The 20,243-nt window shown below is 47.8% G+C and overlaps 1 protein-coding gene across 3 annotated transcripts in view; it reads left to right on the forward strand.

Annotated features, from left to right (window-relative positions):
• LOC136024093 (acid-sensing ion channel 2) overlaps positions 1–20,243 on the forward strand; it is a 447,495-nt gene that overhangs the window by 380,453 nt on the left and 46,799 nt on the right. For all 3 annotated transcript variants that reach the window (XR_010616741.1, XM_065699175.1, XM_065699177.1), the window contains exon 2: positions 18,126–18,276. Coding sequence is in view for 2 of the 3 variants with exons in the window: in XM_065699175.1 (XP_065555247.1) it covers positions 18,126–18,276 (151 nt within the window). In the remaining variant the exon portion in view is untranslated. The remainder of the gene's footprint in view (positions 1–18,125; positions 18,277–20,243) is intronic.

Here is a 20,243-nt window from a genome sequence, read left to right on the forward strand (position 1 = left end):
CCTCATCACCAGAAACAGCTCTGAAATGGGGACCTGGGCAACCTCCCCATCCTGTAAGGGCTGCAGGGTGCAGGTTTCTTTGTAGAATATGAAGAGAGGAGGAAAACGAGTCCCTTTCTTTAGCCAGCCCTGGTGTGTGTCTGGTATCACAGCTTGCTGATAGCTGCATTCCTGAGGAGAAAACTCACTTATCCCCAGACGCTCCCTGTCCTCTCTCCTCCCCTCACTACCCGCTTGTGGGGGAGGCTGTTCCTTGCTTGCTGTGTTTTGGTGGTGTTTTTATTCCTGCCTCCCAAATGCATCTTTCTTGACTTACTCATGCAAAAATCTGTTGCCTTTGTGTCTTTTCCCCACGCCTGCTCGCCGTGTGGCTCTCAGTCATCCCAGAGACAATCTGTGCCGCTGCTGGTATTAATACTTCCACTGGCAGACTCAGCCTGGTCATTAATAAGCAATGCCAACAGCTAACAGGGCCTCGCTGACCCACGTCTGCTCGAGGTGACCTCCCACCTCCATCCCGGTAGCCAATTTGTTACCCAATTTATAGCCCATGTCCGTGGCTTGAGGTGACTAAGAGCAAAGCACGTGTGCCTGTCACACCGTTGTCCTCCTTGTTAATGCATCTCCTTCCTGCTCTGGGTCCAGGCTTTCCTGCCGTGAGCAGGTAATGAAAAGCCTGCTTCCCCCGGTAAACAGCCCTCTGCCTGCAATTAGTGTGAGCTCTTTCTGAGCCGTGTTTAATTGGGATCACTTTTGGCCGGATTTACCTGCGGGTCAGCTTGCGACGTGACTGTGGAGACAGTGCGTGAAGATGGGTGTGTAGAAAGCCTCATAGTGAAACCTGTGGAGTAGTCGGGCTTGTTTAAACATTATCTCTGCTTTTATAGCTCTGCATGCTCGGCAAGCTTGTTTTCCTGCTGGAAAAGCTTTTAGAGCATCCAATTTCCCCAGCAGTGCTTTTCCCATCCATCTCCCAAGCAGAGCGGAGCAGCTCTCCAGTGGGGCTGAGGGATGCTGGCCCAGGATGTTTCTCCTCACTGCCTTCATGGATTCACATCTCTTGGCTCAGTAACTACATTTCTCTGTGCTTTCCCTAAACTGGATGTTACAGAGATGTTGCAGAGCCTGCACATTGCACTGACCTGGATAGAGGAGGAGACCTGGGATGCATGCCCATAGCCGGGTGCCTGCATCGGGTATTTTCCAGGGGCTGTTGACAGCTCAAGATAATAATAATAAGCTTCATTTTTTTTGCACCATATTCTCTTCCCATCTACAGGCTAATTTCAAGCTTTATTATGATTTCAATGTTTTAGTTTATGCTGCGAGTGGAAAATTGTGTTAGGATTCAGAGAAGCTCATTAGAACACATTAAAGCTCTTTGTGAGATGGTTCTCTGGAATTAGAGGCTTTAACCTTGTTTAGTTAAAATTCAAAGCCAAGTCTGGCCATGGCAGGATGGGAAGGGACAGTTTGCTCCGAGGTTAATGCTCTTTATCAATTCACTTTAAATCCCCTCTGCCATTTCACTGGCTGCTGCATGTGCTCATCCAGACAAGCCTTGCTGAGTCCTAGGATAAAGCAAGCACGCTGCTTCTGAGAGCCACTGTGGGCCAGGGGCGTTAGTGCAGATTTTGGTAGGTTTTGGGAAAGAATCAAGCATAAAAGGTGTTTTTTCCCCCAGTTTGATGCTGTGACCGGCTGCTCATCCTGGGGTGGGTTTAAAAGTTGGCTTTAGGGAGTTTAGCCACGCTGTACCTGAGTCCATTCTGCAGCCACTTTAAAGCCAAACTCCTCTGTTCCCAGGTAAATTCATGATCTCTGTCACTTCTAATTTTCCAGTTACTTCCAGTTCAGTGTTGGCTTTAGGGAGTTAGAGCTTTTCTTAGTGCTCATGTAGCACTTACCAACCCCAGTATTGAGCCAAGAACCTGTTTCCTTTTAGATACCTGCCCAAGGACCATGCTGGAGTGCAGCCATAAGCCCTGCACCCTTCCAAGCTGCCTTTGGTCCCACGGAGGTTTTTATCACCCACTGCCACTCAGTCCCCTTCCTTCATGGAGGAGAGGAATGGATTTATTATCTGCAAAGCTTGCCTGGCTGTGGTGGGGTGACAACTCCCCAGCTTCTGGTAGGGTTAAATAGCAGCAGTACTTCAGAGAGCATCACTCGCACCACCACAAACATAACTGATGTGTAGAAGCAGATTTGGTCAGTGGTTATATTTGATTTATTTATAGCTACATTGAAAAGGGATTTGGGATTAGAGCTCTGTTCTGCAGGTGCCAGGCGATAGCAGCTGTGAATAGGATATGGTGAGTTACAACAGGAGAGCAACACGGGGGCTCATTGGTGTGGTGGGAACTGTGTGAGACAAGTGACATGACCAAGGTCACATGCAGAGTCTGTGGTAGAGGATAGAGATGGATGGCAGTTTCGTCACCTAAAGGCTCATGCTCAGATATAGCAGGGTGGCATGAAGGGCCTTTGTGTCAGTTGGGTTCAACTTCAAAGGTTTCTTTTCATGGACTGAATTCCCTTTGTCTGGCATTTGGCAAGGGAAGTATCCCTGAGAAGACCTCTGAAGAGCTGCCTTCAGGGGTTTGGACTGGAAGGCCCTTGCAAAGCGCCTGCTTGTGTAGAGACAGTGGGGATAGTGAAGAGGCTGTCCTGAGTTTCAGACTTCATTTTAGAATCATAGAACAGTTAGGGTTGGAAAGGACCTCAAGATCATCCAGTTCCAACCCCCCTGCCATGGGCAGGGACACCTCACACTAAACCATCCCACCCAAGGCTTCATCGAACCTGGCCTTGAACTCTGCCAGGGATGGAGCACTCACAACCTCCCTGGGCAACCCATTCCAGTGCCTCAGCACCCTCACAGGAAAGAATTTCCTCCTTATATCCAATTTAAACTTCCCCTGTTTAAGTTTTAACCCGTTATCCCTTGTCCTGTCACTGCAGTCCCTGACGAAGAGACCCTCCCCAAATTTTGGGGAACATTTTGGATGTGTTTTACATGAAGCAGATGTGGAATGTAGACAGGGCATGTAGCAGAGCAGCAGTGATGTGGGACAAGGCATGGAGCAGCCCCACTAGCAGTTTGGATTGGGGAAGAGGATGGCTACAGCACAGAAATGATTGTGAGTTAAGATATTGCTTCATCTATCTTTTTTATGAGCTATAATAGCGGTAATATATATAATAGAGCTATAATATGTGGTTTGTTAGGGTGCAAGCAAGGCTTTTCCACAACTCAGATACCTGCTTTAAAGAGCACATTTGCATCCCAGTTGTGATACGTCCTTGCACAGAGGGTAAATTAATTCCCCTGAGCTCTGAAGCCAAAATATCCTGGCCACGTTTCCCATGCTTCAGTATTGCTGTTGTGGGCCTTGCATGGGAGGGTGCTGAGGCGCTGGCACAGGGTGCCCAGAGAAGCTGTGGCTGCCCCATCCCTGGCAGTGCTCAAGGCCAGGCTGGACACAGGGGCTTGGAGCAAGCTGCTCCAGTGGAAGGGATCCCTGCCTGTGGCAGGGGCTGGAACTGGATGAGCTTTAAGGTGCCTTCAACCCAAACGAGTCTGGGATTCTGTGATTTGCAAAAACCACTTCCTAAGTAAGTAAGATCAATGCATCGGGGAGGGTGGGGAGCAGGGGACATTATTGTTCTGAATTACCTTGCTTGTGCTTAATGCAGGGGCAGTGGGTGGTTGGGGTCAGCACAGGAGCTGGAATGTGAGCCACAAGTTGGGAAGCAGGTGGCTCTTTCCTAGCACTCGCCAAAAATGAACTGATTGAGAAAAGATGGGCGGAGAGAGGTCTGGCTCCATTGTACCCACCACAGCGGGGAGTTCACTGGGCACAGGGCAGTGGCAAGCAGTGTGGAGCATCACTGTGCACCAAAGGCATCATCGCAGCAGAAGCCTAAATGTCTGCTGCTTCCTCAGGGAATATTTAACATCTGCAAGGGGTTTTTGATATTTCTTTTTTCCAATAAAACCTGGAAGTCTGATGAAAGCAAAGTGATGCTCCTGGGGCGCTGGTCGTGTGCAGGGAGAGAGGAGCTGAGCCACAGGTTTCCCTTGTAGTTAGCAAAGAGAGGTAGAACCACACAGGCATAATTCAGCTTATCCTAAGGTGTTCATGGAAGGGAACGGGTGCTCTGTGCCCTTGCAGCATTTATTGTTGTACCTGGCATGTTGCTGATAGGTAACGTTAAGTGAGATTAATTGTGTTCTTGCTGTCTTAACTTCCATCACTCTTCAAGATGTATAAAGCACCTAGAAACCTTAACCAGGGAGGTTTACCATGTTTTACTCTGAATAAAAAGAGTTGTTTCATATGGCCACTGTATGCAGGGGAGAGTGGTGGCCATGGAGGACACACATGCCGTGGGACCTTGTGGAGACACAGAGGGATGGACCCCAAAGGCAGCTGGTTGTGGTGCTTGGTCATAGCAAAATGAATTACTTGATCTAGTCATGTGTATCCACTACATGTATATGAAGAGCATTAAAAGACTTTTTAGACCTGAAGGTCCTTAAACATCAATCTGCTTTCCTCAAAATCCATTGACCTGGTAAGATAGACCAGGTAGCTGTTAACACTGATGAGCTGATGGGATTCATCTGAACTCATAAGTGTCATGAAACGATAGGTAATGTAATAGGGACATAAAAGAGCAGCACAGCAAAGGCATCCGAGTCATAAAATCTGAGACCTCTCCACTGCCTTCAGTTCTTTTCTTCTCTGGATTCCCACCATTGTACACCCATCTCCTGAGGTACCCAAATTTCTTTTCTTGCCTGGCTTTCTGCAGTGAAACCCAACAGCATCCCACCATACCACAACCTGCCACATCAGGACCACCTCTAGGCTCAGCTGTAACATCTCTCTGGGCAGAGGAATCTTAACAAAAGCCATCTCCACCCTGCCAGGTCCTGCAAGTCATCAAATAACAGTGGGGTAACACCAACATGGAACCTTCAACTTTGGGAGGGAAATCCATGCTTCACTTCCCTGCTTCCATTGCAGCTTGGGTTCTTTGCGGGTTTGGCCACAGTTCATCCCAGCACATGTCAGAAGGAGAAGGCTGGAGGGATTTTAGTTCTGCTTGGCTTCCAGCTCAGCTTTGCTTGTGTGGGGTCAGCCGGTTGCCTCTGCAGTCTGTAATTTCCTTCTACACCAGGTCTGTTCTTCTGCTAACAACAATCAACTTTCACGCTGCCAGCCCCTGCTTTGCTGAGAATAAAACACGTTGGGAACAACACAGCTTTGTAGGGCAGCCGAGTAGCCCGGGAGCATGAGAAATAACCCAGTGGATGACTACAAAATGATAAGGTGTGGAGGGAATAATGACCCGAGTTATTACATTGCTTTACAGAAGCTTTTAGCGTTTTGGACAGCTACAGTTGTTCTAACCTGATGCTGCTTTGCTTTTAATTGACTCCTAATTGCTGGTCTGTGAAGATGGCTTTTGGTAGGGACGCAGAGCATTTCCTTGCTGGTTGGATAGCCAGGGGAGGTCCCATTTTGGTTGCGTCTCTGATAATCCATCTCCATTGAATTGCTTTTGGCTCGTATTGCTGTAGATGAAGGAAACACTTGTTCTCCTGTCGCTGGAGCTGGTCCTTTCCCTCTTCAGTGTTCTTTTAGGCCACTTTGGTCCCGTAACTGTGTTGTGTTTGAGGTGAGTATTTGTACACCTATAATGTATATGGAGCAGCTTATCTCCTAGAGACACCTAACTGGTGTAAGAGCTAAGCTCCTTCTCAGAGGGTGTAAGACAGGCTGGTCAAGACCCACTGAGCTGATGAGATCCAGGAAAACCAAGGGGAGTGGGGAGCATGTATTCCCCCAAGGTGCTTGGCTGTTTGCAGTGGGGGCCCTTGGTGATATGGTTTAGTGGTGGCGTTGGCAGTCCTGGGGTAAAGGTTGGACTTGATGATCATAAAGGTCTTTTCCAACCTAGTTGATTCTATGATGCCAGGCTGCATGACACAGCACAGAGGATGCTTGGTATGTTCCCTCTTGTTGAAACCCAACGGGCTGGGAAATGGGGTTTATCCATGATGGACACCACTGTGGTGGACAGGACTGTGGCTACAGAACTTAATTATGGCTCCAAGCCCAGCCTTGGGCACAGTGCTGGAGCAGGAGGTGCACGAGGATGGTCCCTGCCCCAGGAGTTTGTAGCCAGCTCATGTAGGAACATCAGTCTCATAGCAGGGTCAGTTTGAGCCTTTATTTCTTGCTGGTGTGGATCTAAGTGTGGAGAGAGGGATTTTCCTCACTTGGTAAGGCTGAAGGCAGAAGCAGAACAAGTGATCACAAGGAAAACATCACAAAAGGGTCTTTCAGGATGAGCCCATGTTTTGCCTTCTGGCAGCCAAAGCTGAAGAAGGAAAGCCTTTCCCATTGAAGCAGGACCATCTCCACACCACAAACCCCTCCCTGCTATTCCCTATTAGCTCTGTTTTTATCTCCACTAACTCAATTTCCTACTTTCTCTATTGCTTTGTCATCTCAAACAGGTCAGCTGTGAAAGCTGCTGTGATCCAAGATGTGCCAGCTCAGTCTAGGTTAGTTCAGACAAGTAATATCTACAAGGCTGACTTGGAATAGCTGACTTGATTGGGAACAAGTAGCTGCAAAAGCCCTCGACAGAGCAGATGAAGCTTTCCAGGATCTGGCAATGCTTTTAAGAAGTCACCAGGGAGACATGAAAGTGCAGAGAGCTTCCAGAAATTCTTCTGTATTTCTTATGTCATTGCAAAGGATGGAGGCGGTGAGACGGTGTCTGCTCACCCACGGCCAAGGGAATGCTCAGGGCAGCAAATCCAGGGGGAAAAAAGGAAAACTGACTGTATTAATAATGCAGAGCCCTGATGAAGCTGTCACAGATTCCCTTGGTGAGGCTGAAACTTCCATGGGAAGCCTTCCAATATCTGAAGGAGGCTACAAGGATGCTGGAGAGGGACTCTTCATCATGGACTGTAGTGATAGGATAAAGGGTGATGGTTTCTAAGTGAAATAGGGGAAGTTCAGGTTCGATCTGAGGCAGAAGCTCTTCCCTGTGAGGGTGCTGAGGCGCTGGCACAGGGTGCCTGGGGAAGCTGTGGCTGCCCCATCCCTGGCAGTGTTCAAAGCCAGGTTGCCTTGGGTGACAGGGTTTAGTGAGAGGTGTCTCTGCTCATGGCAGGGGAGTTGGAACTGGATGATCTTAAGGTCTTTTCCAACCCAAACCATTCTATGGTTCTATGTAAGAAGTCTTTGCAGATAACGGTGGGTATCTGGAGTAACAACAATAAATGGTTTTGGGAAGAAAAAATAAATGTGATAGAAGGAGCAAGAAATGCTCCTTCCCCTCTTTGCACCCAAGGGAAGGTTTTGGGCTCGGGCTCTTGGGTTTAGCTGCTTTGGTGATGCCCATTTTTATTTCCTGGGCATGTGGGACAGGCTGCAGACCCCAGAGACCTGTGGATTTGCTTTGCCAGTGGCAGGATGGTCATGAAATACATTCGCTTGGGGTTGCATTTTAAGACTTGATCCCATTGAAGGGTTTCTCCATCAATGTAGTTTAATCAGTCAGCCTGACATTTGGGTCATGCAACTTCCAAGTGCAACACCCTGGTTTCAAACACAGCCCAGTTTTGGCTGTAAAAAGAGTTTCGACTGCAGCCAGGCATCACTCCCTGTTTGCATCCTTCCACAGGCAGGTCCCTTGTTGTGACAGCTTTGTGTCCTCAGCATCCAGCCACCACAATCCCTGCACCATCCTGACTCTCAGCAACATCTACACAAGGCAGCTGCTTGAGCTCCCAGCCCCTCACGCATCTGCAGAGTGCTGCCTCCTTTCACAGCTGCCTGCAGGATGCTGCCATGTGCCACCTCTTGGTTTTCCTGCATAGGAATTGCATGGCTTAACCAAAAATCCCCTTTTTCTAGGTAGGTCTGGTGTCAGAATGCCTCTGAAGTCCACTTGGAGGGATTTATGAAATCGGCTTTCTTATTGGTGCTGCAAAGCAAATGGAGCTGCATGTATTTGTGTGCTGGATGTGCAGGATATCATCGGGCGTAGAAATTGCATCAAATGAATTCTTTGAAATGGAGAGAAGGAAAATCTCTGTTAGGTGAGTTCCTCCAGCAGAGTGCTGAAGAACAGGGACTTTTAGTCAAATTAATTACAAAATAAAGCCTTTACATTTCTCAGCAGCTGGTTTAACATCTTTAGAGTTGAATTTTGCTCGTGATTACCATAGGCTTACTCCTGTGAAGCGAGCCATAAAATAAGACCAAGGGAAAGCTGTTAAAGGAGTCATGATATCTGTAATTTCAGGGCCTGAGTGGCGTGCACATGCTGAGGGTTCGGGGATTTTGGTCCTGGGTATTTTCCTAGTGTGTATATTCTCCTTTCGGCAGTTTTTCTAGGGCTTTGATTAGTTAGGAGGGCAGGAACCGATATGTGCTGCTTGCATCAAAGCTAAAATAAAAGGCAGAAAGGGGACAGGTTTAAAGGCACTTTATGAAGTACTTTTGGAAGCCTTTGTGCTGTGCTTTTAGGGTCATTCATGTTTGGATCAGAGGATGCTCCCACCGCTGTGGCATCTGCCCTTCCTCAGAGCAGCTTTGCTGTACTGTGAACTTCCACTGCAGTGAATGGGAGCGAAGGCGAAGCGGAGCTGTCGAGCAGCATCCCAGGGAGTGCTTGAAAGGAAAAATGTTTGTTTTTCGGAGTGCAGCTTCCCAGCATTTTGCATTATTGCAATTCCTGCCTCTTCCCATGGCTTCACAGCGCGGTGGTGGGGTTTGTCCAACAAACGCTCTTCCCTCCCGGCATAGCCTTGGCCAGAGGCAAAGTGCTTCTGCCTTTACATTAAACAGAAGCATCTCTATAGGTGCTTGGCTGCCAAACTGTGTCGTTTGGATGGAGGCTGGGTAATTGGGCTGAAGATTTAGCACTTGGTGCCAAAAGGGTCTTTGCGGTGTGGGTAAAGCCTCGTCTCAGCATTGTGAAGGTGGAACAGGAAGCACGTTTTAGGAGCCGACAAGTGCTGTGTATCACACACAGATATATGTGTGTGTATATATATATATATGTATATATATATATATGTATATATGTACCCTTGGCAAGCTAATTAAAAGGATATTTTTCTACTTGAAAACCATGCTGTGTACACTGAACAAACTCATTTCCTTGCCTGGGTTATGGATATCTTGTGAGGTTATTATGAGCTAGAAACAACTGAAAGCACTGAATCAAGCCACATTGGTTTTGTTTTCACGTGTACTCAGCCCCAGATTCCAGACCCTTGGCTTGAGGATGCTCCAGAGAGCGGAGGTGTGGTGTGGATCAAGCTAAAGTTTAATTGCACATTTTCTTGCTTCTCTCACAGCTTGGGGTCTGTCTCTAGTTCAGGCTGTCACGTCTGTGTCTCATGTGCCCCAAGTAGCATAGTTGGAATATGTCTGTATCTCTATATTTCTTAAAGAAAAGCAAAATCTGGGATGCTCTGGGAAATTGTGTTTGCCCTTAAAGACCTTTGAGACCTCCTTGAGTGTGACATGCAGTAAAACTGTGAACCAGCAGATGACTAAGCTCTTTGGTAACAAGTAAATAGACTTTAGACTGTACTAGACTGTAATAGGTGGAGGTCTCCTTCACAAATATGTGAGTGTTGGATATACGAAGGGATGTAGATGAGCTGCCCAGCTCCCTTGTGTCCTGTCACACGTATGCTTGCGTTGATGATCTCCCTTTCCTACTCTTGCCTTGCTTTATTTCACGCTTGCGTTTCCAAAGCAAATGGTCCCCATCTCAGGGTTTGGGGACATCCTTGCGCAAAGCCAATAACAAATGTAATGAGAAATAACCTGAAATTCCACATGTATCAGGATCTTTTGGGCACACTTTGAGTTGAATGAAGAGTTAAGGGATAAAATAATCTTGCCTTTGGACTAATTGAGCTTTCATCCATCATCACTGATGGAACAAGATTGCCCCAGCCCTGGAGGAGGGATGAAGGAGGAGATGCTCCTATCTGGACAGTGCTTTATGTCTTGTGCTGAATACCGTGTTGCTGCTGCTCGGCTGAGGGATGTGTACAGCAAATACACCCAGCTCATGGCAAGACCTGGGGGTTCGCTCTGTGTGCCTGGTCCTGGGGCTGTGGTAGTTCCTAATGTCCCCATGTAACTCAAAGCACCAGCTCTGTGCTGTGGGGTTCTGTGTGCCACCACCTTCCTGGAGCAGCAAGGGGCTGCTTGGAGCTGTACAAATAGTAAATAGTGGCTATAAAATCTCTTGCTGAATCAGCTCCTTGAGCGGTGATTTAGATGAAAGGGCTCACTGAGGTTAATCCTTTAGCCAAAGGATGCTAAAAGGGTGTCTGCACTGCTCTGGCTGGGGGAGCATGATACCATCACCTGGCCATGTGGTCATGGTCCTTCACACTGGCCATGGTGGTCCTGAGCATCACCCCAAGCCTTGTGGTGGGTGGGGACAGGCTTTGCTTTTCTTGTGCCCCAAATATTTCACTCCAGGCAGGAGCTGTAAGCAGTAAAAGCCTCCCAGGGCTTTAAGCTTCACTGGCTACAGAGAAATGCTGTTTTCAGTACGATGTTTAGTACTTCTCTGTGTAAGGATGTGGGAGCAGTTGCTGCTTTTCTTTCACAGAAGGCATGAGATGAAGTTGTCCCATTGGGAGTATTTGGATCTGTTTGTCCTTTTCCACGAGGCTGACGCCTGCCTCCTGTGCAGCTCTGCAGAAAGGCAGGGAATAGCCTAAAAAGCTCCAGACATGAGAACAATTCTGTAGCAAGGAGCAAAACACTTCTGGCATTGGCTGGGGAGGAACCTGTGTTCTCAGTATCTCAGGAGGGTTGTGGAGGAGCTGAAGGCCATGGCTAAGGAGTCTTCAGCCAGTCTTGCCCTCGATGACCAGGATGGTCCAGCTCAGGAGCATTTCTCCATCTCTCCTTTGGTTTTGCAGTGCTACTTAATGGCTTTAAGGTACATGGGAGGTCTGAAGATGCTTGTTCATCATTTTCCAGAGAATTCATTTGGGTTTTGATACCCTTCCTTAGCTGGAGGAGTTTGGATCTGACACTGACATTTAAAGTCCTGATGTTTTATCCACCCTCTATGAGAAGGCTCCATAGCACCTGCATAAGTGTCTTCACAAAGTTGAGTGCTGGGGAGATCCGTGGGCTCCTGCTGGATGCTCTCAAGGTGTTTTTGGCAGGGCCATGCAGCAGTATTGCCATTGCCAGTCCCAGAGCTGCTGCTGAGCTGGAGACAGGGCTGTGCTGCTGCTCGGTAGGGAGTTCAGCAAAGGGTAATGACGAACAATTCATTAACTGAATCAGTGGGGAGAGGTTAGGAAGACAGATTGTAATTATTATCAGAACGAATCCTGGCCTTCGAGCCGTGTGCTGGCACCTGGTAAAAGGCTCCAGGGCTCCTGCTGCTGGGATGCACAGAGCTTGTCCATGCGTTGCAGCTGGTGGAGGGACAGCCTTGGTGGTCACGAAGGAGGAACGCAGTGCACCATCACCCGCCATGCTCCTCTTCCCACACCATCTGCTGCTTCCTGAGGGCATCATCCAGGTTATTGCCTGACCTCGTTCAACCCGAGTCTGGTGATACCACAGTCCCAGCCTGATGTGTCTCAGGCCATTGACCTTATTTCACCTGCGTATGATGCATATTCATGTGCGCCCCTCGTGCTTGTGCTGGGGCACTGATTTTCATAACATGAGAAATTCTTGTTCAAAAACCCTCACCTTCTCTTCCCCAACCATTCCAAACCAGTAAAAAGCAGAGGACGCTGTTCTGCAGCACGGTATGGAAGGACCAGTGGATGGTGTTCTGCAAATCAAGTCTTGGGAAGCAAGAAATGTTCATGGGTTAATTTGTGTTCACATGGGAGGTGAACTTTTGTGGGAGCATGCTGTTTCCTTCAGTTAATACCTTACGGTCTGATAGAACAGAGCTCCTGCCACATGGTTGTGCATCACTTTGTTAAGTGTGGAAGTAATCAGGGCTTGATGGGGATCAGAGAAGAGCGTAGCAGTTTTCTTAGTTTATGGACCAACATAATTCTCAAATATTTGGAGCTTCACCATTATAGTTTATTCATTTGCTGTCAGAATATTGGTGCTATATTTCTTTTTAACTACCCACTCAACCCACGCTAAATTGCAGTGAGGGCTGTGGAGGTGATTTATGCTAGCTCTAAGGACCCTCCATAAGCACTCACCATTCCAATGGATGCTTGCCCCAATGTACCATTACAGGGAGGGGCTGATTGCACAAATAAGAAGAAAATGGCACTATGTCTGAGTGAATTAAATGTGCCAGTGTGTGGTGCCTCTGCATTAGTGCTGCTCGAGTTTTGCTATACTTGAAGGATGGAATGCAGGGGGATGAATTGTGATCCACTGAGCGATGCTTAATGCCATCCTTTAATAAACAAATTAAAAAGAGAGTTGGTCCTGTCCAGTGGCAAAAAGTGGTTTTGGAGGTGGAGATGGATGTATTAGGAGTGTTATGCATTATATACAGCAGCTTGGCAAAGTGGTAGACTTACATTCAGGATGCTGGTCGGTGCTAGTTTGTGAAAGCAAGTCTTGTGCTGGCATTAATGTTCTAGCTTAGCCTCAGGTGGTACCTAGGATGACTTCTTATTCAAAGCAGCAAGACGTATAAAAGCAGAGCTGACATCCCTGCTGTTCCCATGCAGTCATGGAACAGCGGTGCCCAGCGGGATGTGGGCAGACATTGGACTGATTTCAAGGAAACATCTCCCTGCTTGACAAGCCCCACTGGGATATCTCCATCTTGGAGGCCTAAAGGAAAACCGTCTCTTTGTAAACACATCTCTGACAACTTCTATGGCTCTGCTTTCCGGAGCTCCGTCCCCATTACTTTTCTCTGTTGTGAGATTAAACCTGACACCGTGAAGGATGGATCATTTTTTGCTTGTCTGACATGCTCCTATGCCAAATCTCCAACAATATAAAAACACGGATTTAAAGAGAAATCCATGGCTTAATCTCCTTTGAGAGGAAGAAGATAGCAAAGTATGTCACCTGTATGTCTTTCCCCTCCTGGTTTATGCTAATGTCTGAAAGAGCTGTGCCTTGCCTTACAGTCTCTTGAGACTGACCGACCAAATCACCTTCTGAATGCATGGGTCTGTGAGGTTTTTCTATTCCCCCCAGTGTTTTTGTAGGACTGGGATGCATAATCCCTGCCAACAAAGAGCATGCCCTAAACGCTAGTTAGGCTTGGGCCCCCTCTGTGTGGGATAGGGACTTAATTCCTTCTTCCTTCTGCACTTTGGAAGGGAGATGAAGTCCTTTTTTTTCCTATTAGTATGAGTTCCCTCTTTACAAGCTGTAATTGAAGGCTTGTTCTCCCTTTGAAAGAGATCCCCTTGGGATTTGACGCTTCAGAAACCTGTTTATTGTAGGCATCCATTGCAATTTGCTCTTCACAGCCATCATTTCATGTCAAATAATGCACAGCAACCTCCTGCCAGGGTGTGAACAAATAGACCATCGTGATGTGCTTGCATAGAGCCAACCAGACCTTGCTGCTCCTCACACCTCGAGTGAAATGATGACATGGCTCAATGCCACCGCCAGCACAGCCGGTGCCATGGGAGACCTGGTAGTGACGGGGATATATGGCTCTGCCAAGCCCTCAGAAATAAGATCTTCTTTCCTCCTAAACAGGATCATTTCCCCATCATTTCATGTGTGTTCCTGCCCAAACCCATTTCCATTCCCTCCAGCCCTTTCAGCTTCATGTTCACATTCTCTTGGACCTATCTGGAAAGCCCCTTTGTTTTCCTTTTTGCTGTGTTGTCCATGGTGCTGTTGGATGTGGCTTGATAGGATATGTGTCTGAGCCATGTGTACTGCTATTGCTGAGAAGATGGTAGTGAAGGATGCTAATTTACTTTCTTCAGTGGTTGAAACCTTTATCTGACAACTAATGTCTTGCCTTGTCAGTGAGCTCTAGCCTGTGTCTTTGTCTGGATTTAGAAAAGTAATTTATGGGCTTCAAATTACTTGCTTTTACCATCATTTTGCTCCATATTGAAAGGATAATTCATCAGCAGACACGCTTGTCCTGGGTCTGCTGGTTATAAACCGTGAAATACCTTTTTCTCTATTAGTTTGGTCAGGCTTGCTTGCTTGTTGAATATCAGTCTTTTTTGGGCTACTGGTTTGACACACAGCAGGATGTACATTGATGTCTCAGAGCTCTTGATGCTTGTGTCTTCTGTACATGGAGCCTAGTCAAGATACACATGGTCTGCTTTTTAATTTCACAGGATACACATTTTTCCCTTTACACGCTAAAGAAAGGGCTCATTGTGTCACTCAAATACTATTTTACAGACTTTGAGCATGTTTACCCTGGTACTTCAATGGGGATTTTCAGAGGAGCTGTCAAAAGTAACGGCTGATCCATCAGTATAAAGAAACATTGGTATTTTATAGTCTATTCTCAAGGTTCATGTTTGTATTTTTGTTTCTGGCGTGTGCTGGACCTGTGTTTTATTGCAAGTTAAAGCATTGCTAACAGCAAGGAGCGCTGTGTTCCCCTAAGAATAATAAACTGGGGTTAAATCACTCTGCTTTGCCTGGTGTCTACTGCCTCAGGTGTATCGTGGCAGTTAGTATAAACTGATGGTGCCCTTTCTGAACAACTCTGTACTTTCATCCCGATGATCTGGCAACGCTTTGAATCCTTCCCTGTTATCAGGGAGCCCAAAAGAGCCTGAAACCAAGAAGATCCAATGGGACGATAAGTTGTATCTTCCCAACTGTTCCTCCCCAACTTTTTTGCTCTGTAGATCTCCTTGTCCATGCTGTTTGCTGATGTATCCCCGTGTTGGTGTCCTCTTGAGCACTAGTTCTTTGCTTAGCTACTAAGCCTGGTGGTAGCCCTACCCCAAGGTTTTTGTGCTGCTTGCTAGCTCTGGTAATTCATCAAAGATGTCTGATTCCTCATTAGGGCAAGCGTTCAAATTCTCTGTGATATCACAGTCATGGCTCTGGTGTGGTATTTGACTGTACAAAGCCATAAGTAACTGCCCGATTTGCAGGGATGAGATGATGGATAAATGCCAGGAGCTTTAATGAGGATCTGTGCTTGCTGGTGGCCCTGTCAAGGAGCTGGACGAGGGGATTGAGTCTACCCACAGACGTCTGCAGATGACACCAAGCTGGACAGGAGCATTGATCTGCAGAGGAGGAGGTTCTACAGAGGGATCTGGACAGGTTGGATCAATGGGCAGATGCCAATTGCATGGGTTGTTTAGCCTGGAGAAAAGGAGGCTCAGGGGGGACCTTCTTTCTCTCTGCAACTACCTGAAAGGAGGTTGTAGGGAGGTGGGGTTGGTCTCTTCTCCCAGGTGACAAGCAATAGGACAAGAGGAATCAGACTCAAGCTGCACCAGGGGAGGTTTAGGTTGGATATTAGGGAAAAGTTATCCACTGAAAGGGTTGTCAAGCGCTGGAGCAAGCTTCCCAGGGCAGTGGTGGAGTCACCATCCCTGGGGGTATTTAAAGGACGTGTAGATGTGACACTTAGGGACATGGTTTAGTGGTGGGCTTGGCAGTGCTGGAGTAACAGTTGGGCTCGATGATTGTAAAGGTTTTTCCCAACCTGAACGATTCTGTTCTGAAGAGCAGCAGAAAATCATGAGGCTTCCTTGGAAACGAGTCCCAGGAGTGATGCAGCTGATGCCAGCAGCACCTGGATTTAAGCTGTGTGTCAGATGGTCCCTGGGGTCTGCTGCTGCTGGGGAGCAGATGTTGGGAAGCAGGGAGAAGCAGTTGTATTTCTTCCAGACATGTGTCAACACATCCCAGGTTGTGTGTGGCTGGACAGGTTTCACATCTCCTACTGTGCAAGAGAATCATCTACTGAGGTTGTGACAGATGAGCCATGGCCATGGCCAGGACTTTTCATGGACTTCGATGGTCGCTTGGTGAGTGTGGACTGGAGCGGATGGAGCAACATCCCTTCCGTTTCCAAGTCACAATTGGTTATCTTTTGCTGGGATTGGGTCCCAGACATGCAGCCTTGGGCCCTGTCACTTTACATCTTGTTTGCTGGATAATCGTGCCCTAACTGGAGGTTTTACACTTCAGTTCTTACAGCTGCAAAGGGCCATATAAAAAGCCCAATAAAATTGCCTGCATGTATTTGGCTGAAGCCTGCACTGGCTACAGCAGCATCTAAATCCTTAATCAGCATTTACATTGCGTGGTTACTCTCTTGTTTCCCCATCACTCTCACTAATGCAGGTTTTGTTCTTGCTGTATTTTTAACTATCCTAATTAGAAACTGTTGACTTCTGCCTTCAAAGCTTATCTGGGCAAACCCATCTACGGGGCACTGGCTGCTGACACTGGCTTGCTGTCGTGCAGCTTATCTTTCCAGCTTGAGTGGTTTAATAGGTCAAGTATTAAAATGAGATTTTCCCTTGGATATAAATTATTTTCTAAAGGGCATATTCCCCCCCCCACACACAAATGTTTTATGTTCTCTGCAGCCTTTTTTGCTCTGATTGGAAGTTTTAAACTTGGATGTGATCTCCAGCTCCTCTGGTCCCACCCGCTTCCCTCATGCCGTAATTATAAGGCATGTGTCAATATTTGAGGGGAATAAATTGCTGATGACTCCAGCTTCTGTTTAGTCTTATGAGTCATCGTGGGGTCATATGAGCTCAGCAACTGCGTTAGTGACTTGTGATTCCTGGTGGGAGCACAGCCAGCAGCAGGGTGTGCTGTTGGTGGTGGGATCCCTTCCCTCTGAATATTCATTTCTGATGTTTGCTGGTTGCTTCCCAATTGCAGAGCCGAGACTCTCTGGTTCTGCGCCATTTTGTCCTCTTTTAGTACAGTAGGAAGTTCTGCACATCTACATGTCCCCTGGTCTGTCAGTGCAAGCCATAGGAGGGACTTGCGGTTTAGTCTTTGGTTTTCCATATGTTCTTCCACGCTGGGGGAGGGCTGAGCAAGACCGTCAGTGTCCAAAATCATCAGTGCCACTGCCATCAAAGGTGTCACATCTCTGCTGCCCCATCAAGATTCACCCTCCTTGAAATCCATGTCCCCCCCATTGGAAACCCATGTCCATCTGTCCTGGGTTCAGCAGTAGCAGTCATTTTTGCTCCTTCTTAGTAGCTGGTGCAGCAAATTTCCACCTGGAAACCTGTGGCAAGCCCTACTTTACAGAGCTGGTGGTGGCCAGGGAGCCCCCAGCTGGGCTTCACCTGGAGTTTCTTTCAAGAGACAGGCCAAAATGGGAATAAAGAGGAGCAAAAGTGGTGGAGGAAATCTTTCCTCATTTGTCCAAGTGCTTTTAACTCTTTATTAGTTGCCAAGTAGCAGCAGAGTGAGAATTTCATGGGAATTTGTGTTGGCATTGTATTGGGAGAGCGCAGGCATCATTCACATTGCTCCCTTTAGGTGGAAAGCAATGAGTGAGGTGGGCTTTGGACAAGGGCCTGTAAGGACAGGGCAAGGGGAATGGCTTGAACCTGCCCGAGGGGAGACTGAGCTGAGCTCTTAGGCAGAAGCTCTTCCCTGTGAGGGTGCTGAGGCGCTGGCACAGGGTGCCCAGAGAAGCTGTGGCTGCCCCATCCCTGGCAGTGCTCAAGGCCAGGTTGGACACAGGGGCTTGGAGCAAGCTGCTCCAGTGGAAGGGGTCCCTGCCCATGGCAGGGGTTGGAGCTGGAGGAGCTTTAAGGTCTTTTCCAACCCAAACTAGTCTGGGATTCTATGATTCTATGAATTGCGCTATGTTTTAGTGCAAGCTCCAGCACAGCGTATACATGTGCTTCTTGGTGTCACCATATGACTCTGGTGAGCTGCTGAAGACATTCATTCACTGCTCTAAACCACCTTTCCTTTCTTCCGTCTTTTCTCTCAGGACAACACCATAGGCTAAATGATCAAACCAGGTTACATTTACCTGCAGACATTTCCCTTGGAGCTGTGGTGTGTGGCTGTTTCTCATTGCTCTGCCCTTGTTCATGTGGGAAAAGGATTATGTGGAGCGTATTACATTATTTCTCTTTTGTCTCCTCGCAGGTGTTTACAAAATATGGGAAATGCTACATGTTTAACTCAGGAGAAGAAGGACGGCCTCTTCTTACCACAGTTAAGGGTGGGACAGGCAATGGACTGGAAATCATGCTAGACATACAGCAGGACGAATATTTGCCCATATGGGGAGAAACAGGTAAGACCTTCTTTTTCCTCCTGCAAATATGCGTGTGTTGGTGATTTTACTGAAAGAGCATCCCATCCCATCCCATCCCATCCCATCCCATCCCATCCCATCCTATCTCATCCTTCCCAGCCAATATCTAAACCAGCTCTTGAAACATAAAAAGGACATGGAACTGCTGGAACAAGTCCAGAGGAGGCCACGAGGATGATCAGGGGCTGGAGCACCTCCCGTATGAAGACAGGCTGAGGAAGTTGGGGCTGTTCAGCCTGGAGAAGAGAAGCTGCGTGGGGACTTAATAGCAGCCTTCCAGTACCTGAAGGGGGCCTATAGGGATGCTGGGGAGGGACTCTTCATCAGGGACTGTAGTGACAGGACAAGGGGTAACGGGTTAAAACTTAAACAGGAGAAGTTTAAATTGGATATAAGGAGGAAGTTCTTTCCTGTTAGGGTGGTGAGGCACTGGAATGGGTTGCCCAGGGAGGTTGTGAGTGCTCCATCCCTGGCGGTGTTCAAGGCCAGGTTGGATGAAGCCTTGTGTGGGATGGTTTAGTGTGAGGTGTCCCTGCCCATGGCAGGGGGGTTGGAACTGGATGATCTTAAGGTCCTTTCCAACCCTAACTGTTCTATGATTCTATGAAAGCAAGAGGAGCTCAATCTGTACAGAAACCAGTTGCTTTGCGGTGTCTGTAGCTGCCACTTGGGACCAGCATTTCTATAGTTCAGCTCATCAGTGAGCACTAGACTTGGGCGTCTCAGCATCAAAGTTTGGGAGTGTCACCACCTCTGCTGGGACCATGGTGGCTGCTTGTGTGTGACAGGAGGTGTAGTGTCTCTTTCAGATGCTCTAGCATCTCCCTCTTCCCTAGAAGGGGACTTTGGAGGCCTTGTTCAAGGTCAACCTGTTTGTGTTTTCCTCCTCCTTGGCACCTGGGGACATTTGTTGCTCTGACTGTTGTCAGGGGTTGTGTGGGTTGCTGCATGGGTGGACCAAGGACTTGGCTCATTGCACTTGGAGCATGTGGGATGGACAGCACCCTCCTTTAATGAACCCAGCTAAGCTGAGCATCTTCTGAAGAGCCAGCGTGCTGCAGTGCAGCCCTCTCTAGTCCTGACACAGAGAAGGGCAGAAGGTGCTGATTGGAAAGGCTGGAGCTGTCTCAGAGGTCTCCTGTGTTGGGATGGCAGCACTTGGAGTGAACATGGAAATGCTGCCTCCTGCAAGGGCAGCTCCGCAGCTCCCATCATCTGAACCCTGGATGATGGTGGAAGTTGCTGGCACTGCTGGTACCAGTTCCTTTAATGAATCCTGCTGCCAAAACAGATGCTGGGCTCTACAAGGGGGGTGGCATGGGCAGGGGACAGCATGGGGAGTGACATGTGCCACCAAAGCCACCCATTTAGAACAAGCTGCATCAGTTCTGCAGCGGTGGCTGCACCTTTTGTGGAGCCGTGTTGACATTCGAGGAAAACATCCCAAAAAGGGTTGGAAAACGTGCCAGCTGCTCCATTCCTCTGGCAATTGCAGGCAGAGCATTGTAGTGGGAGGTTGTTTGTTTATTATGGGGTGTCAGAAAAGGGAGAGGAGCAATTACCCCTTAAGGTTTTATGTCACCGTTGCACCGTCATAGTGTGCAAACGAGTCTCTTCAAGCACTTTCTTCACAATGGTGAAGAGGAGAGTTGGCTGCATTCATTCAGAACTTACAATGTATTTGTGTGGTGGTTGATTCTGGCAATTTAAACAGATTCCCATGGTCCCATCAATCATTTCAAATTGCACAGGCTTTTATAGCAAGGGCTTTGCCTTTGAGTGCTTAGCTCGTACTCAGAATCAGCCTGATGTGGCCCAGGTGAGGAGGAGGAGGAGAGAGTGATTTGGAATAATCATTTCTGACTCGTTGCATTTGTTTGAAGTCTTGTCCTTTTAAAGGCAAACCAGGTTCTCAGTACAGAGTGGGAAGATGAAGTGCATTTTCT

Source organism: Lathamus discolor, chromosome 20 (assembly GCF_037157495.1).
Source record: "Lathamus discolor isolate bLatDis1 chromosome 20, bLatDis1.hap1, whole genome shotgun sequence".
NCBI lineage: Eukaryota > Metazoa > Chordata > Aves > Psittaciformes > Psittacidae > Lathamus > Lathamus discolor.